General features: G+C 40.7%; 1 protein-coding gene across 1 annotated transcript in view; it reads left to right on the forward strand.

Annotated features, from left to right (window-relative positions):
* Window positions 1-23,870, forward strand: part of TBC1D5 (TBC1 domain family member 5) — a 490,954-nt gene that overhangs the window by 451,415 nt on the left and 15,669 nt on the right. Inside the window, exon 22 of the mRNA XM_054595215.1 lies at window positions 19,764-19,863. Coding sequence (XP_054451190.1) covers window positions 19,764-19,863 — 100 coding nt within the window. The remainder of the gene's footprint in view (window positions 1-19,763; window positions 19,864-23,870) is intronic.

The raw sequence follows: 23,870 nt of genomic DNA on the forward strand, positions 1-23,870 counted from the left end.
AGCCATGTAAGCTAGAAATACAGTGATAAAAAAAATAGGTAAGAGAATTGAAAGTGGTTACTTCTGGAGAGCAGGAAGTGGAGGGTGGGGCTGTGTGAACTGTTTTTCACCACACGCCTTGTAGGACCACTTGACTCTTCAAAGTGTTACATATAAAACTTAGCTTAAAAATAATAACTTCAAATTACAACAAAAATAGAATGTATTGACATAACAAATTAGAAGAGGAGATGCCTGCCCATACAAAGATCATGTCTGTGAAGAATCAGAATAAGGAATAACAAATGAGAAGGGCATATGGAGAGATGTTTCGTTTGCATTATCATATTTTGGTGGCATATGGATTAGTCTACAGCACCAATTAATTACTTTTCTTTATGTTGATGCTGTGACTTAACAAGGAGAAGCGGAGCAAAAATAGAAATAGAGTAAGTCTAACCACCACATAGACCTGCTGTGAACCAACAAACAATGCCAAATTATTACTCATAATTTAATATAGTTCCTGGCTTGTGGGAAGTATGTGGGCAGAATTTTCAAGAGAAAGCTATGTTTTTCCAAGTAGTAGGTTAGCTTAATATTTTATGGAATAATGTACTATGTGGTCAGTGCTCTTCACCTAATAACTCCAGTTTTCCCTCACTCTAGGCACTGATGGACTGCACCTCCTTATCCCCTGTGGTCTGTCAGAGCCGTGTGACTAGTTCTGTCCAGTGAGCTGCGAGCGGAAGGGCTGCGTGTGTATTGTTGCTGCAGCACCCTCCCCAGCATTCTCTCTCTCTCTGGCACAATGAGCAGAGTCCGCCTGCCAGCCCATCATAGATATGAAACATGAGTGAGAAAAAAAACCTTTATTAATTTAAAGTGCAAGTGTTGCTTATCACAACATAACAGTGCACAGTTGGAACATGGTCAGCCCCATAATTGGGAATCATTCTCCCATGGGAACCACATCCCGCAGCACCCCCCCCCCAAAGTGGTCCCCGTAGCATCAGAGCCTGTGACTGGGCACATATCCTCTCTGATCCCACTTCTCTTGCACTTCCAGCCCAGTATGGTGTGGTACAGGGGTATTCTGTGCCCTCGAAAAAGTTCAAGGGAGTTTTTCATTAGCATTATCAGTATCAGTTTTCATACAACAAGTGGCCAAAATTGAAGCAAAGACATCTCTTTCTTTGGGTCCCCAGTGCCTTAAATTATATGACATCTTTCAGATTTCAATACTCAGATGATCTTTTAAAGTAGCTCAGGGTCAAGCAATTGTTGATGTCAGTTAAGAAAAGGATGAAATAGCAGTTGAAAGAGACATTAAAATAAGGATAATCTAGTAATAGTTCTCAGCCTAAGTGTGGCTAAATCTGCTCATGTTTCTAATCTAATCATTGAGAAATGATTTTCAAAATCAATATAGGCATGACATATTCTGGACAAATGTCATATAGTCATATTAAGTCTCAGAACTTATTTCCTCTCAGTATTGCCTTTTTACATATCAAATAAAGCTTTTCTGTAACCCACTGGCTACCTTTAGAGGAAATTGTACACATTTATTCCTGTTAATGCCCCTGATTTGGCCATATAATAGAAGAGTGTACAATTCAGCTAAGTCTTTAAAGAGGTAATTAATTAAGTCTTGTGCCATATGTTTATAAAAGACAGCGTTATACTTCTTTTCTGAAATGTTTCGCTCTGCTTTGTTTCACAAGAAAAACAGAAACAAAAACAGAAGAAAAGCCTGCAGGGTTCACCTAATTCAAACCCAGATTTTAATCAAGCTCTGATTTTTTTAGTCTTGAAGACAAAATTCAAAATTTTTATAATTTTTATTTTTCATGCTTTATTTTGCATACTGTAAATGACATCCAATACTTATTTTTCTGGAAGTCGATTTTAGTTGGTCATTCATATGACTGTTAACTAACTTTTTATTTATTTCAGTACTGTTAAGTGTTCTGCAATTACTGCCAAATCATTTTCCGAATCACTTCCTTTGCTAAGGTTAAAAAAGAGGGAAAATACTGAATAGTAAGAAAACCTTTAAAATTGATTTATGTATGCAGTAAGTTCTAATATTTAAGCACATCAGCCAATTAAAAGGTTTTTTAATGTTCCTTATTAACTGCAAGACATTTTGCTATGCTTTGTGATAATTACATACCAATCTCTAAAGCTCTAAACGTACCTATTCAGAATCCTCTCCAAGCCACAGGAAATCAAAACTGAGTGAGCTGGAAATCCCTACATAAAACAGGATGTGTAATGAGGTAAAAACCACCTGCTGGTTCACATCCTCACTGGAGATGCTCCTCCTGTGTCTCTGTAACCCCAGCATACCCTCGTCATTGCCACCTGGTAGTCTGAGTGTATACCATGGCCATACTAATAGAATTTGATAACATAAAGTGTCAGATGCATGGAAACAAATTTGAAAGCAGACTCATATTTACTTGTGGAAGTACAAACAACTTGCACGTTACCTGATCTACTTGAGGTCATGTTCTAGAAATTGGAATTTAAGACATATCTGTATAAGAACTATGAAAGAGCAGTCCCAATGAGGCTGCTTACAGTAAAACTGGAGGAAGAGAAACACATCAAAAGTTAAGTAATAAATAAAAATATAATTCATCAACATGAGAGGTGGTGTATGATTAAATGCCATATAAGCAGTAAAGATCGTAAGTCGTATGGATCCAGAGGTCAGACTTGAACCACAAACATTTCTGTTTTCATTAAATGCAACCACTGTTTTTCCTTACGCATATCCAGCAGTTTCCTGGGACTGATTAGTGGTGGAGGATATCGAGTAGGCAGTCAACAGTATCTGCTGTAGGTCTTCTTCCTCACATCCTCTGGCAGAGTGTGAAGTAGTTGGGATGATATCAAGTTGCTTTTGATAAAGATAGAAATTATTATCACAAATAAGGAAATGTGTTGCTTATTATTCCAAATAACAAGACTCCTGAGAGAGGCAGGTCTAGATTTGGATAATTTACCTGTTCATTAACATCACCATCTTTCTGTTCTGCCATCCTCAGTATTTTACTTTGACCTCAACTCACTCCCATCATGTTCTCAAGGCGGCTACCATGGAGCCAGGTATCTGTCCTGCCATCCCTCCCGTCACCCTCCTCACACGTACACATCCTCTAGAGGTCTAGATGGACGTTCCCCAGCAGGCTCCCCCTCCTGTCTCATTGACTGGCCAGAATTAAATCCCATGCCTCCTCCCAAACCAGCCTCTGGTGGGAGCAAAGGTTCAGAGAAGGCCATGACAGTGTGAAAAGGTGGCGGCGGCAAGTGACCGACGCGTGATACATACTTCCAAAGAACACATAGTATGTGGAAAATATTGATCATAATGGATCTCTTTACAGGGTTCTATACAGAATTGAAACCTGACATTTAGAGTTTATCTAATTGTAGGTATTTTTTTCAATTCATAAATACATTTTTGAAATCTTTTATTGTTTAATCAATAATATTAATGATAACTGCATTCAAATACAGTGCTATTTAAAATAACCATTTCTATTTAATACAGTTTATTAAAATAAATTCAGACATCTACAGTTTTTCTAGCTTTGTTTAAGTCTTGTGATAGGAATTTTAATCTAAGGCTAAATTGAACTCAGGTGTTTGAGGTGTGACATTTAGTTAGTCACTCTGTGTTATATGAACTTTGTTCACAGTCTTTTGCCAGTGCATCAGTTCAGGGGTAAGGAAGGTAGACCATTTGTCTTTGTAGCGATAGGAGTATTCCTTCCTTGTATCTCCACCTTTTTGCCTCACCCAGTTCACATAATTCCATTGTAAAGAAGTGTGAACCTCTAAAGAGCATCATAAAGAGTTGTTTTTGACAGTTTTGTACATGACATTTTAATTTAGCTTTTGTAAACAGGTTTTATAACCAACTTTTTAACATCTTTATGCTTCAGTAAATTTATTCTCAACCAAAAATCTGAGGAGCCTATGAAAGCAGAACCACAGGAAATAGAGTTCTGAGCCTTGACTGTAACATCCTTTTTAGGACAGTGAAGATGGTGCCCTTTGGGGGCAAATGAGACGTTCACTCCCCCTCATGCTGGGCCTTATTCCTCCATCCTTTGTCCTCATCTCCACCATCTCCGTGAAATACAAACTGCCAGACTGTGCCCATGCCGAACCCTGGGCTGGCGGCAGACAGTGGTTTGGGGACAGCTCAAGCGAAGCACTTAGAAATACTGAGAATCGCTGCACAGAATCATGCTAAGTTAAATGTGGCATTGGTAGCATTTGCTTTCTTCCAATGACCTTTCTTGAAACTTGACATTTATTTAGTCTTGCAGTGCCACATTGTCTGGGGACAGCCTCAAAACATACATGTACAGGGCAGGGAAGAAAATGAGGGCTTTGAGCAAACTTCTGCGCCTGGAGGTTAGTCAAGGCCAGAGGCCAAATTGTAGAGGCTCTTCTGTTGTCTTTCTCTTTCCCCCTCAGTGGTATCACCACCTTCCTTTTCCTCTCAGCATCTTTCTCTTCTTAAATCTTCTGCCCCGTAGCTTCTCGTCATTTATTCTTTGAAACACCTCTGTTAACATTTCCAGGAAGCTGTCTTTTTAATCCACTGAGTTCAAATTCGAGAGAGAATGGCTTTGCTCGTGTCACAGAAGTCTAAGCCTACCGAACAAAGAGGGAGATGTTTATCATACGGGGGCCTTTGTCTTGCCCTGAAACCTCCAGGCTAAGGAACTCCTTCTGGTTGTTCCTTACATGAGAGCTGCTGTGCCCAGAGGGTCAGTCAGGGCCTTCCGCCTCGACAGCCTCCTCCTCTCTTTCCCTGAAAGAGAAATTCATGTATCAGGAATTTATACACATGGAAACACTGTAGGCGGTCAGGACCAGGACCTGAAGGGCAGAGTGGCAGGGTGTTCAGGAATGCGGCCTGCGCTCTTCTCACAGGAGCCCTGCTGGAGGGGCCAGTGGGCGCTGAAACGCAGCCTGTGCTCTGATCACTGAGCAGCATGCCCAGGTCCAGGGGCTGCATTTGCCTGGGGATGGGACATTTTTTTCCTCTGCACAAAGGCAATATCCATCCCCAGGTTCTGCACCCGAAGGGAGTGGCTTTCCCTAATGAAATGAAAAGCATGTTTGAGGTTAGTAAAGGCCCCAAGAGGGCACTGCAATTGTTGGAAAAATTCAGGACCTTTCTATTTTGTGGCAATGATGAGAAGATAAAAAACGTGGACATGAGCAACTTTTTAAAATATATGAAAAAAACAACAACCCAAATTCTTCTCAGCCCTGACATTACAATATGGCTGAAGGATTTTAAAAACCTTGAATACATGGATCACTGGAAGAAAATATAATGAAATTCTAAAACTTCTTTTTTGTTTAAGATGATGGCAAAGCCCTCCCTTCTTTTCCGTAGAATTGTTACCAACTTAGTACCTTCTGTTTATAACCATATCATTTCCAGTCAAAACATCCTCCAAAGTTACGTAGGTCAATAGATAGGAACTTAAACAACAATAACTCAAAGCATGGTGACTGTAGGAAGCCGAGAACAAACGGGCTTCATATTAAACTCGAGAAAGTTATGGGCTACATTTGAAAATAAGAGAAAACACAATAAAGAAAAAAATTAACAGAAAAAGCAGTGAAGAAAGGGGGCACTTCCTTTGTCCCCACCTCCACCATTTATTCATGGACCCCTGTCCAGACTCTGATACCTGCATTTCTTGATTGCATTTTCCAATGTTTTTTTTTCACTTTTAATGTTCTTATTGTTCTGCTTTAAAGTTCCTATCTTTCTCATCTTGCTTCTTTGATAACTCTTACAGAAGACCTGATCTCACTAAATAAATCTGTTCTAACCATACCTGGCCCAGCAACAGAAAGGGCCTTTCAGACTGGCATCTAAGGTCGCTTTCGGGTAACCACTGACCTCTTGATCACTATCACCTTTATTCTTAGAGACTATCCCAAAGATAGGACAGAATCACAAAGAAGACCATGAAAGTTTGGAACATTTTCCTGAATTCTTCCACATGACCATTCAGGTCACATGGGTCCTATTAACAAGGAAATGTAAAGAACTTGCCAATTATATCACTCACCTCTCCCACATACACATGTACACTCACTACTGCAGAGTCCAAATCAGAATCCCCAATCAATTTTGAATAAACAGTGAGAAGTGCTGCCAAATTGCTTACCTTCAGGATGTTCCCAGTTGAAGTTCTAGGCAGTCTTTTGTTTGAAGCATATTTGTTATTCCACATACGCCTCTAACTCATTGATCATGATGTAAAGATACATGTTCCATGAAATATCAGAAACAATACTTTTGAAAATGACACTGAAGAAAACAAAAATGAGACCAGCAAGTTACCATTATGTAATATTGCTAACGTTTATGGAAACCTTGAATTCATCTGTAGACGACAAGCAATATAATCCAACTGGACGATGGTGATACTATTATCAGTTTACTGCCAAGGATAAATGAGGTATGGGTTTTCTTCTCAATGTTTATATTCAGTCACCCACCCTCAGTCTCGATGGCCAAATTCCTTTTTTGACGCCCTACAAAACTAGGTTTGAAAGTTGGGCAGGAACAAGATCTTTTTCTCAAATAAGCAAGCAGACCTAATTCTTTTGCCAGAAATAGAGACTTAAATTTCTGAGGTAAACTAATTAAATTTAAAGACCATTTAAATACTGGACCTTGCATTTCATTCCAAAGAGAGTGTCATTTTTAGGATTTTTTTTTAAGCTCAACATTACAGAGATTCTGGCTCAAACTGATTCAAATAGTAATTTATTAATTCAAATAAGTCCAAAGGACTTCTCATCCCTGGCTGCACATTAGATTTACCTGGAGAACTTAAAAAATACCAGTCACAAAAGAACTGAGCCAATCTCTGAGGTGGGGACTGGGCCTCGGTAATTGCTAAAATACTTCTCAAGTTATTCAAATGTGTAGTCAAGGTTTAAAACCAGTAATTTAGAAGCTCATCAGTGTCTTCAAGGAACCAAGTTCTTTCCACTCCTCTGCCCTGCCCAGAGTAGGCTCTTCCCCAGGTTAGAAGTGAGGCAACCACAGCAGTTCTAGGCCCTGTATCTCTTCACCAATACCTAGAGGAGAAAGACCATGTCTCCCTGGGGCATTCTCTTAAGATAGAGTTGCCAGGTAAAATACAGGATGCCCGGTTAAATTTGAATATCAGCCAAACAATGAATAATTTTTTAGTATGTCTCATATACGGTACGGGATATATTTATACTAAAAAGCATTTGTTAATTGTCTGAGATTCAAAGATAACTGTATGTCCTATGTTTCTATTTGTTAAATCTGGCAACTCTGTCCTAAGAACCTTTGTTCCTTGTCTTTTTTCAAGAGCCTCCCACCCAAGCAAGACCTCCCCATAGGTCCCATTGGCCCGCACTCCTCCAGCCATTGCTATGAAGGTAACAGGGTTACCCTTAAGTCCATCAGGCTGGGCCCCGGCACACAGCTCTGGGTGGGGTCAGCTTCCCCGCGAGAGGAGGTTTGTGGCTGCAGGACCCCGTTAGGACAACAAGGAGATGAACACCGGGAGCACCAGAGAGTCACAGTTCAGTTAGCCCTACTGAGCGCTACCATGATCTCTAGACGAAAGTGTTTCTGCAAAAATTTACCTTTTTGGAAAAATATATAAATTTGAGTGCCATGAATCTCTTCATCTTCAAATGGATAGTCATCGTCAGGTCAATTCTAAGGCAGTTTACTTTAAAAAAAATCACCGTGTTGTGCAAAATCATGTAATGAAAATGGCAGGGCTCATGGGAAAGGTGGGACGGGGAAACAACACTCAAAGCTTTATTACTGACACAGACAGCAAGGTAGGAGCCTAATAAGAGTGGAAGCATGGTTTTACACATGTTGAATGATTAAGAAGTAAGTAAATGCTATAATAAACATGATCCTTTACCTTGAAAAAGACATGCGGCCTGGTTGGGGAAGAGGACATCTTCAAATGAACAGCCATCATCAGAACAGTCTGTTCTAAGGCAATTTATATTTTCACGAAAATCACCATGCTGTGCAAAATCTGACAGCTTTGGGTCCTGGGTGTGGCCCGTCACACATGCTCTGAGCTGAGGTGACAGGCAGGTGTGTGAGGCGTGTGCCTGTGTGTATTTGTGTACTTCTTTAAGCCTGGGTTCAGCTACATGTGGTTTTCTGTATTCACCTAGTGTTTCTTGTGGATGAAACATATAAGCAAACATGAAATTCATGTTGTGCTCAATTGTTCCTTAATTTCGCAATCTCGTTGGAACAAAGGCACATTTTTAAAACAAGCATGACAACAGAACTGACTCAACTCTGGGTTGACATACAGCTTCTGAGGGTGACAGGCTGGGAGAATAGGGGTAGAGAAATATTATACTTTCTGCACTAATGTTTTTGTTCTCAGTTCAATAACCAACAGTACCATGTTAATTAGAAACTTTAGAATAAATTCATTTTATTAATGGTTACATACCTCGGAAGTATTTCATAACACCAGCTGGCTCTCTGTGAAAACCCAACTGAGTGACTAACTCCCCATCAGAATTCTGCAGGGGCACCTTCCTCGGCTAAATCTCAAGATTTGAAGGCACGGCCTGCAGGGCCCTTGATGATCTCAATGGGTACAGCCTCATCATCAGCTCTCCCTCCAATTCCTCCGCAACCCCTCAGGAAAGCAACAGCTGCTTCTGTTCCCTCAAACCAAGCACGCAGTCTCATACCTCTGTGTCATTTTGCCCCACTGTCCCTTCTGACCAAAATTGTCCGTGTGGCCACAAACTCATCAAGTTCCTTCCAGTCTCAATCCAAGTACTTTGTGTCCGCGGAGCCTTCCCATCCAGTCTCTGGAAGCTTCAAGCCCTTTCATTCAGCAGCTATGACCCTGGTTAAGTCACGGGTTCCAGAGCCCCTGCCCCAGCCTGCAGAAGCAGCATGTTGAGGTAAGGGATGTCCTAGTTGTCTGTAAACGAGTCCTGTGCTGGCATTGTCAGAGAACTACTTGGATTCAGTGAGAAGGCCCTTGCGAGCACTTGTCACTCTCCCAGACCCCCCTGTGGCAGAGGTTGTGTCTGGCACTCAGTAAGAGTTTAGGAATGCATGAATGCTGTTAAGGGTTCTGTGCTATGCAGGGCTGCAGATGCATTAGGCTTTGTTCTGGCATCTAGGGCCTGGAAGGTCACATCATTTCCCAGTGGCGTTCACCAATCACATACAAAAGCTGTAGGAATTGTTGGTGCATTGTGAGAAATTAGGTTCCTATAAATTAGTTTAAGGAGTGAATTAGCAAAAGTGCAATAGCGTGCGAATAAACCAAGTAATTCAGAGACTTATTTCCTCCTCATCTTTTCTTTTCTTTCCAGAAGTCTCAAACTTTGTAGTGTTTGTGTTAAACAAAGCTGTTCCAACACTTAGTTCTCTTTACCAATTGTAACTGAAACTATTTCCTAAAGAATGCTTGATCCTTAGCTTGGATTTGCTGTAAGGTACCAATTTTTGTTTGTTTGTTTGTCTCTAATTGGACTTTGTGGGGATCATTTAGTCCAGAGATTGGTGGTACGAGGGTGGACATTTTTTTCCTCACGTGGGTCAATTAGCTTTGTCATCAGGGAAACGGCCTTGGCCGAGGCCCTTCTCCCTGGGTCAGCCATTGTGCCGACGCCTCCTTTTGGGGCCAGAAGCTGCATGGGAAAGCACGCAGGTGGTTCAGCCGCTGAGAAACTCAGCTGGAGCCCTCGGTGCTGGCTGGGTGGTTTCATCAGTTGGTCTGATCACGTGTGTAAGTGGAGATGGAAAAACCCTTGTTAAATAAAGTAACATCTGTGCTAATTGGCCTGGTGGAGGCGAGAGCTATTCTCCTTTACAAAAGATTGGTCAGGTTGCGTAATTATAAAAATACAACATGGAGGTGATGGCCTAGGAGTCCAAAAGATAGGGACATTTCTCCACACAAATGCCATCTAACTAGCCTCCCAAACCCAGTCCCTTCTAGGGGGGACTTTTTTCCCAGCTAAAATGTTCAAAAGACAGGCATTATGGTTAACATTTTTATCCCTTTTGAATTTTTAAAGAATAGATAGTGCCTAAGACACACCATATGCATATAATTGTTTATTTTTAAAAAGCAGTTATAGGATTTTTATAAAAAATAAGGTTTGTAACTATGCAAATACAGTTTTATTCTTCCTTAGGTTATAAGTATATGAAGTTTTCCAGTTAAAGATTTTAATTTTCACTATATTTACTTCAGGATTGTAAGTTTATTCAGTTTATTTTAGAATTTGTAGCACATTGTCCTGTTTTTGGCACCATTCTTATCTTTTCTGTTTATTGTTTATTGTTTTTTATAAACTAAGTCCAGAAAGGAAAAGATTAAAGTAGCTCACGATATTGATATGCCAATAGACATAAAAGCATGTTGCTAAAGGCTAAAAGTATTTAGTAAATATTATTCATTATGATCATTATAAAAATAACTTCAGAAAATGAGAGATGAATTTAAATACCATGGATTATGGAAATATTCTACCATTTTCTTTTTATTGCATTCTTGTTTGAAAAGCATCTTTTATGCTCTGATACTTACAGCCTTTGTTTATCAAAATGACAGAAGAGAGCATGCATAATCCAACAAAATTAATTTATATTTGGCTTTAAAATGAGTGCTTGTGTTTACAGTCGAATAAATTGATACCTAATAGCCTAAGAATGAGCTCTGAACAGATAATGAAGCCACTCTGTAAAGGACTGATTGAGGGAGGTTGGAAAGCTGTCTGGGAAGCCTGTCATCCACTTGTTCCTTCCCTGTATTCTACTCCTTGTCGAGACCTCTGTCTTTTGGACTGTTACCAAATAAGCATGTCACCATGTAGCCATCTGTTAACGCCGTCTTAGCATAGGAAAATAGTAAAGTGCTTCACAACTTTCCAGAGGGATTGGGGACTCCGTATCAAGTAAATCAGAGGGCATGAGATGAGTCATCTAAATGCTGGCCATTCAAGGTGTGGTCCACAGCCAGCTGCAGGCATCCCCTGGGAGCTTGTTAGAAATTCAGAATCTCAGGCCCCACCCCAGGCCCCCTGCAGTAGATTGCATTTAATGATGTTCCCCAGGTGATGTTTATACATATTAGAAACTGTGAAGAATTAGTCTACTTAGAGTAACTGAATACCAAATGAGAAATGACATTTTCTATAGACAAAGCCAGTTTCAAATATATCCCAGTGTGGCTCCATTGGTTGGAGCATTATTCCAGGCACCAAAAGGTTGAGGGTTCAATTCACAGTCAGGGTGCCTACCTAGGTTGTAGGTTCAGTCCCCAGTCGTAGATGCAGGAAACAGCTGATCCGTTTCTCTCTCCCCCCCCCCACCCTCACTTCTTTCTCTCCTTCCTCCCTCCCTCTCTCCCTCTTTCTCTGAAATCAGTGGATATATCCTTGGGCAAGGATTACTACTGTATTTTGCCATGTACAGTGCACACCCAAGTTTCTCACCCAAACTTTGAAGAAAAAAAATATTTTGTTTTAGTTTTTTAATTAAATGTTTATTTAGTATTATTTATATTATTTTAGCATTTATTATATTCATATATATTTTAATATATACTATTATATTTAGTATGTCTTTTGCATTATAAAGGAATTTTAGCATTTATTTTTGAACAAATGGATGTCATTATTGCTTTCCAGAGTTACACTTCTAATGCATAAGCATAAATAAAAGAATTAAAAACATTTATATAGATATCGAATTAATACTCTCCATGTGGAATGTGCGTCCTTATTTTTCCCTCAAAAATTTGGGCAAAAAAGTGTGCATTATGCATGGCAAAATATATATATATACACACATGGGTTCCAGCAGAAGAAGCCTGCCTGAGTGTGGATGGTAGGGTAATAATATGGTTGTAGTTTATAGTTTTAAGTTGAACATTTCACCTAAAATGTCATAGTGTGCTTGAGTGTGATATTGTTATGTTACAGAATTATGTGCTTATGATTTTGTAACAAAAGATTTTGTAATAAAAAAGGGGCATTATTTGTGCTGGACCCTGTGTATTCCCAGTGTGTGAGCATGTCTCCGCTCTCCGCGTGTGTCCTCTGTTCTCAGCAGTGTTTGTGTATGAGCTCCCTCACCCTCAGAGGACTTGGTGAGGTCTGCCCTGAGGTGCTGTAATTACCTCCCATTTTATAGATAAGAGAACTGAGGCATAGAGACTGTGGTTAGCTCCATCTGCCAAAAAAACATACTCATCACTGGATAATGGGAAATTTTTGCCTCATTACATAGAGCCAAGAGAATAAAATGGGGTAAGGAATGAAACTATTTTTTTTTTACTTCCTCAATAAAAATTTTGAGAGGCAGCTGAATAAGAGGAAATTTCTTTTTCTTAATTTTGTGAGCCTTACATGTTCTATTTTTAAAATATCATTTATAATCCATATCCTATATGCCCCACCTACAGCAAACATGTGATCTGAGTTAATTATTTTAACCTGCCAATATCTGCCACCCTCTTTCTCTCTAAAATCAATTTTTTTTAAAAGTTGCCCTGACTAGTGTGACTCGGTTAGTTGGGCATCATCCCACAAAGTGAAAGGTTGCTGGTTCCGTTCCTGATCAGGGCACGTGCCTGGGTTGCGGGCCCGGTCCCCAGTTGGGATGCAGGCAAGAGACAACCAAATCAGTGTTTCTGTCACACATCGATGTTTCTCTCCATCTCTTTTTCCCTCCCATCTCCTCTCTCTACAAATAAATAAATAAAATATTTTTTTAAAAATTCTTGCAGCACACCAGTTGAAAATTGCTAGACTAATAGTATTGTTTAGAGTAGAATCAATTTTGATCATTTAAAAATACTGACACCTCTTTTTTCTCCTTGGTAAATACCATATCCATTTTTTCTTACTTCGTATTATGTTATTTGAATAATAATTTGACTTTCTTATTACAAAAATATTCTATTTCGTTGTAAAATATCCCCCCCAAGAAAGAGCTAAAAGGTTGGGGGGAAATGACTTGTAATCCCACCATTTGGAGAATAACTGATAAAAACTATTTGCATGAATATCTTTTCTTTTTTTCTATCCCTTTTTTTTGCAAAAAATATTTTAAAAATTTTTTCAATTCTAACTGATAGACAGTATTATATTAGTTTCAGGTGTTCAGCATAGTGATTAGACATTTATATATCTTACAAAATGATCAATCACCCCGATAAATCTAGTACCCGTCTGACACCACACATAGTTATTACAATATTATTGACTGTATATTCCGGGCTGTGCTTTACATCCCCATGACTGTTTTTATAACTAGCAATTTGTACTTCTTAATCCCTTTCATCTTTTCACCCAGCTCCCAGCCCCTCTCCCATCTGGCAACCATTTGTTCTGACAGTCATTCTTTACCTAGAACTTTGTGCCTTGTTTTCCCAATTAGTTTATAATATGTTACTGTTAAATGTTGTCATATGAGACATTTTTAAATATCCTCTTTATGAATGGTACAACAGGGTACCTAAGTCACCTATCATTAGACATTTTAGGCTTTGTGTGGATTGTGTGTGTGTATGTGTGTGTGCATGTTCATGTTGCCATTGAATGTATGATGAATATCCTGGGAGTTATTTTTTTTGTATATGTCCACAGTTCAAGGAATAACTTTCTAGAATTGTATTAATAATCTAGAAACAACAACAAACATTTATGGAGTGTTTACCATATGCCAAGCACTGTACAAAGTACTTCATCTGAAAAATCTCATGTAATTCAGTCCTCCAGCAGTCATATGAAGTGGGAAATATTGTTGTCCTTGTTCTATAGACAGGAAGCTGAGGCTCAGACAGGTTTGCTGTCTGGCCTGCATCACAGAGATGTTACATCCAGATTCTAGGGCTTGTGACCATATTCCTCTTGCTCTCCACCAAGGCCGTACCACTTATTTTTATAGTCCTTAAACGTCTTCCTTGTGTTCCGCTTCCTTTATCTTTTATTTTCTTCTGCTGGTGTCTGCCTCTGCTGATACCATCCTTATGCCTTGGCTTGGTTTTCAGCCACACCAGGTGTGTGTATTTGCCCTTGAGGACAACACAGCTTCCTCGGAACATCCATGGCCTTCCCGCATTTTCCCTCGAGACCTTCCATTTCCTTCACTTCCCACTTTTTGGTCACCCATCTGTCTGAAAAAGACTGGGCATCTTTCCTGTCTCTTGGTTTCTATATTGAGCCTGTTCCTGCTGCCTGCAGTCGGTGTCGGGTCTCTGCTCTGCTTCTCTTGTGAGCTGAAGGCGCTCGCCTGGAAGCTGAGCACATCTCCACCCTGGTGCCCTCCCGCCCCACTTTCCTCCCAAACCGAAGACCCTGGCTTTAATCAGCCCACGGGCAAAGACACCTCTGCAGCCCCTGTCATCATTATGCACGTGGTGCCTGCTAAGAGCAGTGGCCACAACAGTCTGAGTGTCAAACCCCAGCCCCCAAAACATAATTATCAGAAGTAAAAATGGAATAGGGTTGAATGAAAAGGGAAGGGAAGGCTTTCTGCCAGACCTCAGCTTCTACTATTCTCCAAGCTCTGGCTCTGCCCCGGCCCCACACGTCTCAGACCCCTTTGTTTATGGGGCTCTTGCCTCCTAAAACATCGTTGTCCATCATTTCTTCTGGGCCAAGTCTCCCTTCTTCTTTAAGGCCCATTAAAAAATACTGCCTCTTCCAGAAAATCTGCTTTCATTTCCACGGCTACAAATTGAAAGTCATGTGCCCTGCCCAGAACTGTGCAGGCTTCTCTCTCATATCTTCTGCTGAACTCACTTTCTTTGCCCTTTGCCATTATGTGTAGGTCTTGCCTTTCTAAACTTGCAGAGGTCAGATTTTATGTCTCATTCATCATTGCATTTTCCACAAGGCCTAAAACAAACAAATCTATTCACTGAGTAAATTCACAAATAAGGGAGTAAATAATAAGCTACAAAACTTGTTTTTTTATATAAAATAGAAATACATGGAAGCATTTAAAGTTGATATATAAAACCCATGTATTCTAAAATAACTCAAACAACTGAGATATATAATATTTGAGTAGAAGTATAATGACACATCAACTGTTTTGGGGTGAAGAGTGGTAAAAACACTCTTTAAAGAGCTAATTCTGAAAAAATCATTTTTCTAGATACAGTCAAAACAAGAATCATTGAACAAACAACAAAACAGACCACAACTAATTTTGCCTAAATTTTTTTGCAGAAAAACAATTTAATAAGTAACTTGGGGTTAGGACTTAACATGGTAATTGCTGAATCTCTCTTAAAGGAAATTGAGATTAAGATTATTCATTGGAACCACGCATGCGGGAGAATGTGCACATGGGGAAGAAGCAGGAATAGTGGCCCAAGGGACTTGGGTTCTCAAATAGCTGTTTACATCTTGCATCTACTTTCAAGAATGTGTTTACAAAGACCATGTTTCATGTAGGAGACAGGAGAACCTACATTCAGGGTTTGTGGTGAGGGTTCAATGAGTTACGCACGTGAAGCTCAGTGTCTGGAATATTGTAGTCGCTGTAGAAGGGGCAGGTGCTAGGCGTTTTCCTCTTCCAGTAGCGTGACCCTCATCTTCCCTGCACGGCTGCCAAGTACAGGTGGTGACGAGTTGCACACAGTAGTCTGCGTGGCTCTACTTCATAATCCTCCCCCAGTGTCTTGTCTTGCACATCAGGTTGCTATCCAGAACTGAAGATGGTGACGGGCTCCAAAGCCCTAATTACCTTTTCTGGGCTCAGCCACATAAAGATTTTAAAACCAGAAATCAGTGTTTTACAATAGTGAATCATAAAACCGTTACCTAAAATCGATTTCACTGTTTAGACTTGATTATAAAAAATTGTTTAAAAGAAAGAATAATTGCCCTTACTGAGTACCCACTCTGTGCCACACGCCCTCCATGCTGTTCCCATTTTGTTCTTCGCGCAGTCCTGTAGGTGGGGGTGAGGGGACCAAGAAATCAAGGAGCTTGTCGAAGATTTTATACAGTTTGTAACTAACTGGCAGAAAGCCCATTTGAACCTAGGTGTGTTTACCCCAGAGTTGCATCCTGCTCCACTGCGCTCCCTCCTGTAATGGCGGGCAGAGCATGTCTGTAGTGGTACATACAGTAATTCCTCATTTAGCATCATCAGTAGGTTCTGTGACTTTAACTGAAATGACCTATAACAACACCAATTGTACTGTAGGCTAATTGATATAAACAAGAGTTAAGTTTCTGTGACATCTCATCAATTTAATAACATGGTATTGAATGAAAAGATGTTATTCGAGGACCTGCTGTACAATAAACATTTTTCTTCAGTGTCTTATTTTACATAAAAATTATACTAACTGGTTGTTTTCATAAGACCTGAAGGCAATTAGCCAAGCATTTGTTTTTTATTACAGAGGACCAGTTTAATGAAAACAAATGACTAAAGCTGTCAGTGTTTAAAGCATGTTAGTTGGGAAGAGTGCAGAGCATGAGAAGCTAAGATAGCAATGTGAAGTCAGTTCCACAATTTTAGAAGCTTGATTCTTGGCTCTTTCTCTTATCTGTAATTATATAGTGAGGAATAAATGACAAGCCACCTTTTTGCCTCCACAAGTGATTCCATTTCTATTTATAAAGCCTGAGTTACAGTGGAAGGGTTTAGGAATGTTCTAAGCTTAAGCAAACTCTAGAAGGATAATAGATAGCACTGGATTTCTAACTTCCAAGTGGAAGAAGGTCCCGGGCCCCTCAACCTATTTCAACCAGCATGTTCTTCTTATCTCATACTCTGGGTTTCTGTGTGAGCTTTCCTTTGAAAAAAAAGGTTTAAATGAATGAAAGTTGCCATTTTCTACGGTACACATTCCATTTGTGTTGAGGTTTTCTTGGGACTTAGGCAAGCAGAATGCCCTTCACTTGCCACCTGAGCCCTAGGCAACATTCGCAGACTTGGAAAACTGCGTTTTCCTATTTCCACAGGCTCGTGCATCAAGTGCCCTGGACTGCCATGCCCTCGGCAGTCCATCAACTTGTGCAGACCATGCACTGCACAATTCAGAGCGCACCAGTCTCCTCCCATTTTTATTACAGGAATGTTCCTGCTCGCACAGTTAAGTGTTTGGAGGAAGGGACTGCCCCTCTAAGCCATGTGCTTCCCTCCAGCTGCCCCACGCCTCACCACCAACAGGCCAGGTCTCCCACCTTTAAAGGGTCTCCTCTGAAGAGCTTCTTGCCTCCCAGCTTTTAAAATGAAAACTCGCTGAATAAAATGAATCCTTTCAGGTAGGAATGTCTGCTAGGGATTAAATTTCCCCAGTGCTTTCTGCTTTTAAAGAAGTGATTGCTTAATCCAAATTAAACTGATACAATAGAGAAGGTGTTTTCAAGCCGGGAGGCGGTGCCTTCCTAGTGCCCTCTGTTCACTCTGGGCTGTTAGTACCCCGGTTGGTAGTCACGTGTGAGGAAGAACTCGGGCTACAGCTGGCCCCCCTCTTCAAACAGACTGCCGACTCGCAGCTCAGTATGGTTCTAGACTCATCTGGTTGGGTAGTGTCCGTAACACATTGAAAAGGTGATTTGTTCAGTAGAAGGGACAGGAGGCAGGGACCAGGATTTCCCCAGCAGTTATATAATTACAAGACTTTCATGTATTCTACCTCATACTCTAGTACTTTATGTATCTTTCTTATTCCAACTACAAGTTTGTAAACTCTGTGAGAGCAAAGTGTCTGACTTATAAATGGCAGTACCAGAAATAGAACTCAAATGTCCTCGGACCACATACCAATCCAGTGTTCTTTCCATTCTACCACTGTTTCAGTTACGTGTCACTGCATAACAAACCATTTCAAAAGACCACTCCCCAAAACAACAGCACTTATTTTTCATAGGTTTATGGATCAGGGGTTTGGACGTGGCTTGGTCGGGCTGTTCTGTTATGCATGATGTTGACTGGGTTGCTGACTTGGCTGGCTTCAGGCGGGCTGAGCTCACAGATCCAGTAAGACTTCATTCACATGTCTAGAACTCAGAGCTTCTTCTGTGGCTGCTTTCTCTCTAGAGTTTCTCTCCTCTCTTTCATATTCTAGCCTGAACTTCTCTACAACATGGTAGCTATCTTCCTCTAGTGAAAGCAGGAGTCAGCAGGCCCCTCACACTAGCGCACAATGGGCACGGTTTGATTTCTGCTGCATTCTCTGTATCAAGGCAAGTCACAAAGCCAGCCCCGGTATAAGGGGAAGAAGGACTTGATGGTGGCCATCTTGGGAAACTAACCACAGCTATCATTTAGTCAACACATGGAGTTTTCTCTATCCTACAGTATCCTGATAGAGCAGAGAAACTAAGAAAAAACCACAGGCAAAAAGAATAATACCCTGAAACACCCCATCCTTTTCCACCTTAAAGCCCAGATGAAGAGGCCGGAAGGCAGCATCACCTCCCCACAGGCCCCTGTAACCATCCTGTGGCTGAGCTGCCTCTGGTTGCGTTTGTCTTTATTTGTGTATCAGATGAGAGGCTGCTGCACTTGGTGGGATCTGTAAGGAACATGGTTAGTGCTTGTGTTATCCTACAGTGGGCACTTCTCAATAATTTGTTTTTTAGAGCTACTGCTCTGTTTTCTGTGTCACGCATTTAGATGCATATTTCTAAGGGCTTGTTCTCTAGGCAGCTGTTAGAAACAATACTTTTCAGTGCTGCCTATGTGTGTTGCTAAAATGGAATACACCTACAAGTAACCTTTTCAACTGTTAACTTCCATCCATAAGTGAAATTTTGCTCAATCTCTAAGGAAAAGCATATCTTGGTAGGTTTCTCTTCCCTCCTTTTCAATGATAAAGGATTTTTATGTGAACGGACAAGCACCTAAAACTGAAAAATCCATTTTCTAGCCTATTCTACCTCTGGAAACATCTCTCCTTTGTGTTCTAGCTTAGTTTAAAATTTCCTACCTAATGAGGCTAATTCTCTTTCTCTGAGAAAAACTCCCTTAATCTTCTAACTTTTCTTGGGAAATTTTTTACATGTATTTTTTTTTTTTTACTTAAAAAAAACAGAACAGGCTTTTTCCTTTTGTTACAGTGAGGTTGTCTTTACCATTTAGATAATTACTCAACCCAGAGTATTTTTTGCCAGAAACAATCAAATAAATAAAATGTTCCAGTGTCATATCAAGAGGAAATGTAAGAGCAGCTGTTTATGGGCTACAGGGACAAAACTTTTCCAAGTGCTTTGGGGAAATCTCACTCTTTAAGAGATATCATTGTCTGGAAAGTGATGAGATTTGTCTTGTACAAATGGAAATCTCTAGTTTCCCATATGTGTATGAGAGAAAATGTAATGTGTTTGTACCAGCTGTTTAGGGAGTATGGTTCACTGAAATCCAATTTACTCTCCCAATTTGTGGGACTCAATAGTTGTTGAAGATATTGTCTGTACTTTTTTATACAAGGTTGTGTGGGTAAACATTTACTCATGGCACAAAGCTAGCATTCAGTTAGGAGAAGTCCAGGTTTTTTCCAACCTCCATACATACCCTTTCTCTATTTTATTTGTAATGCTAAGGATGGGTTTGCTCTTGTTTATTTGCTGTTTTGCTTTGGCTAGGACCGAAGGCATTGTTCCTCTTTAAAACAGTCCAGGTCATTGGAGAACTTTGGGGATTTTATTTGATCTTTATAAAAATTTCCATATATTTACCCCCTTCATTTTAGGAAGAAGATTTAGAAGCTCAAATTTCTTTCCTTCAAGGACAGCTGAATGACCTGGATGCCATGTGCAAATACTGCGCGAAGGTGATGGACACTCATCTCGGTGAGCGAACCCCTCTGGGCCGGGGACTCACGGCGGCCGTGAGGGTAACGGCTGCCGGGCCTGTGTTAGCTCTTACTATGAATTACCTCCTGGAGCCCTCACAGCAGCCCTGCCATTACTGTTCTCGTACAGATGAGGAAACTGCAGCACAGAGAGATTAACATTTATCAAGATTTATATCCCTAGTAAGTGAGGTAGAAATTCAAAATCAAGCAGTCTGAGTATGGATTTCAGCTCTTACCTGCTACACTGCACTTTGTACCGATCCACTTCAAACCAAACCAGAATGTTGAGCTTTCAAGATCAGTCCATTCTACTGTTGCACCAGCCTGGCTGCAATCACTAATTTGATTATTTGGACAAGGCTTTCTTTATTTTTAAAATATGCGTTTTTAACCAGCTGCCTGAAATGCATGTCAGGACCACATGATCTCTTCTTACTTCTGACTGTGCGTAGAATGTCCTAGTGTGCCATGACTGGTGTGACTCGGCTGGTTGGGCATTGTCCCTCCAGGCAAGTGGTCACTGGTTTGATGCCCCGGTCGGGGCACATGCCTGGGTTGTGGGTGCCCATGGGAGGCAGCCCACCAGTGTTTCTCTCTCCCACATCAATGTCACTCTCTGCCTCTCTCTCCCTCCCTTCTTCTCTCTTTAAAAATAAATAGTCTTAAAATAAACAAATAAATAAATGTCCTAGTGTACATGCGAGTCATACATATGTCACATTAGAAGGTCTTCCGCCACTGCCTTCTCTACATTTGTCAAGTTTTGTATTTTGTATTGGAAGTGGTCTCTGCTGCCTCACGGATGCGTTAACTTGAGTAATTCCATGCTGCCTGCCAAAGCTTTTATGATGCACATTGTTACTATTTTCAGCCCACTTATGGACATTCTTACTTCCCTTTGCAGTGTCTAGTATGTTTAGTTTGGGAACAGATGAAGAAAATAAGACATGTACTCTGATGGAAATGGCCTATGTGTTGCTCTGTGACTGTGGAGAAACGGTGATAGTAAGCACTGTAAGAAATCAGGATGCACCCCACCTATGAGGGGAAACCAGAGAGAAGCCACCAAGGTCCCTTCCCACTGACGGGCCCCTGGGAGTGGCCCATCCCTGGGCCATCACTGAGGGTGGACTTTCTGCCTCAGACTCCATCGGTCCCAGCCTGTTAGGTCCATTGCATGTGGCCCGAATGGCCTTGCCTCTGGCAAGTATTGATAATAAATGTTCTCTTACAGATTTGGAGAGATGCTGACCTAAGTGTCTGGCTGCCTGCCAGTGTCTTGTATCCACTCCCTGGACCACTCCTTCAGAGAAAGGGTTCAAGAGGAGGAAAGAGCAGGAGATACTACCCTTCCCATCATCTGGCAGGTGATGAGAAGGCTAGTATCTCTCATCACAGCAAGCCACCCTGTCACATCCGATTCCACCCCTTCAAAACTATATTTATTATGCTTCTTTATGACCATTTTTATATAAAACTAAGTTTACTTGAGTCTCATAGCATCACACTTTAAAATGTATCAAAAAGAAGACAGGTTATATATAAATGACTAACATGTATCATATAACTAATTTTACTTAATATTTAACATGTGCATATGTGTATATGTACACATGTGTTTTTGTTGTTTTATTTTCTTGCTCCTCCAGCTGCATGGACGACCTTTTCATTACTTGATTTTGGTTTTGATCAAAGCCGGAGAACCAAAAAGTGACTGAGAGAAAGATTTACTAAAACTCTGAAAATCCTGTTAGGAAATTTCCAAATTGTTAGTCCATATAGTAGCTTTTAAAGCAGCTTTACTTAAGCCCCAGAATTTTCCAACAGCTTTCCTCTGATTTCGATCTTCCAGCGAGCACTAAAGGAGCATTTTCTCATTGCATGGGAGGGGGAAACACTTTAATTAAAGGAAAGCCCGCACCAGCTGTGAATGTTCAACTAACCACAAAACGAGATTTGTTTTTGTGTTTCCCTTTCAGCCCGAGTCCCTTCACACAGCCGTGACTTCTTTTCACCACACAAACACCATGACCACATTTTAAAGCAGGGCTGAGTGATGCCAACAGAATTCCTGACCCAGGGGCCCATGGATACATTCCTTTTCCTCTGCACGTTATAACATTGGTTTATTAAGGGTTATTCCTGTGTTGCAGGCAATTTTGATTGTAAGCAGAAATTTTAGAAAAACACAAAGATTCATTAAGGTTAAGCTCTTGATTTACTTTTTGACTTACTATACTTCAAAAATGACTTTCATACCCTGCTGTTTTTTCCATATGATGTTTTCTATTTTTCCTGATTATTGAAGTATTATAAAATTGAAACAACTGAAATATCCATTAGAAAATGATTGAGTATAATTTAGATATGCAGTCTTTATAAAGATGAAAATACTTGTTTATTTATTAACAAAGGAGATGCTCGTGATACATTATTAAACAAAAAAGGCAGGTGGCAGAATAGTGCACCATGTATTTGATGTGGAAATGCCTGGTAACAGTGGTTGCCTGAGTGAAGGGAAGAGTATAGAGGGACTTTCCAAGGTACCTAATCTTCTATGCTTGGAAAATGCAAGACAGTCACTGAAAATCTGTAGACAGTTTAAGTGCATGTAACTAACACCTGGGCAGGGCGGGGGCTGAGCCTTCCTGCTGCCTGCAAGAGTGAGCTGTCAGAGCGGCTCGAGTGGTGCGTGAGAGGGGAGACTGCTTGAAGTGGCATCAGACAGACGCCGAATTATAACCAGGCTCTATCACTTCTTAGCTCAACCTGGTGATGATTATATCCTCTTACATAAAGTAGAGAGAAAATTATCTATCTTGGCAATTTACTGCCAAGATAATATATTTTTCAAAGCCCAGCACAAGGCATGACCCAGAGTAGGTATCAACACAAATCCTCTCCTCATTCCCCTTAGCGCTTGACAGTCTCTTCTCAGGGAAGATCCTGAGAGACTCGTCCAGCCATGACCAGAGGCTGAGCAGTGACTCGACTCAGGCCCCACAGCTGGGCTGTGGAAGAGCTGGGACCAGTACCGCCTTTCCCAACACCTGACTGTGCATTCCTTTATCAAAGGATGCAAAAGGGTGGCGGGGATTTGGTTGTGTTTTCTCTAAGGTTATGTGTGTGAGCTCTGTGAGTGAGAACGCTTCATCAGAACTGGATGACGCACGTGCACGTGACAGAGCGCTGCTGAGCCCCTAGTGCGCGCTGGCCACAGTGTGGGCTGTGAGCCCTGCCTCAGAAACTTCTTCTAGCGTTAACTATGTCCGCTCAGTTGCTTTCGTTTCAAGAGAGTTCTGTTATCACCCTACATTTTCATCAGACATGTAGTAATATCTTAAAATGTCAAGCAGGGCTCAAGACTATTATTATAACTGATAGAACAAATACAGAGGAAAGCCTCTCAGTTAAAAATTATATAAAGGCATTTGTTCAAATTATCCTTTAATTAGAACAATTTGACAGGTTAACAGTATTTCCTTATAGATCTGGAATCCACAACTGAAAGAGTATTTGTTTGATCAAAATTATAATTTTATTACCTCCACAAAATTGAACTATTTGAATTCAAAGATTTAGAGACAGGAATTAAAAATAAGTTTTTTATTAAATCTAAACTTTTCCTGTCAACTTCAGAAGACTTTCTTTATGTGTTCATTTTTCTGTTGCTATAGTTACTCCCTTTCCTGTCATCCTCATAGTTGAGTTGAAAGACACTGACAGTACCGCATTAATCCTCGGGCCTGAGCTCAGGCTATTTTTAGATTTGCCGTACTTAACACGCAATTGCACGTGGGTGAGCAGCCTGCACTTCTCTGATCTCTGAGCAGCTGGGCTGAGCTGCCAGCTGTTTGCAGAGAGCCTGAGCTGCTCACCCTGCTGGCCCCCAGTGCTCGCACCTGCCTACTCCCAGTGGAGGTATTTCCATCATTTGTTTGGTATTTAGACACCGGTTTCCAGCAGCTTGTCCTTTCGTTGGTGGTTTATACAATGGGTGAG

The sequence above is a fragment of the Pteronotus mesoamericanus genome, unplaced genomic scaffold, assembly GCF_021234165.1.
Source record: "Pteronotus mesoamericanus isolate MK-2021 breed Mesoamerican mustached bat unplaced genomic scaffold, CSHL_Meso_final scaffold_54, whole genome shotgun sequence".
NCBI lineage: Eukaryota > Metazoa > Chordata > Mammalia > Chiroptera > Mormoopidae > Pteronotus > Pteronotus mesoamericanus.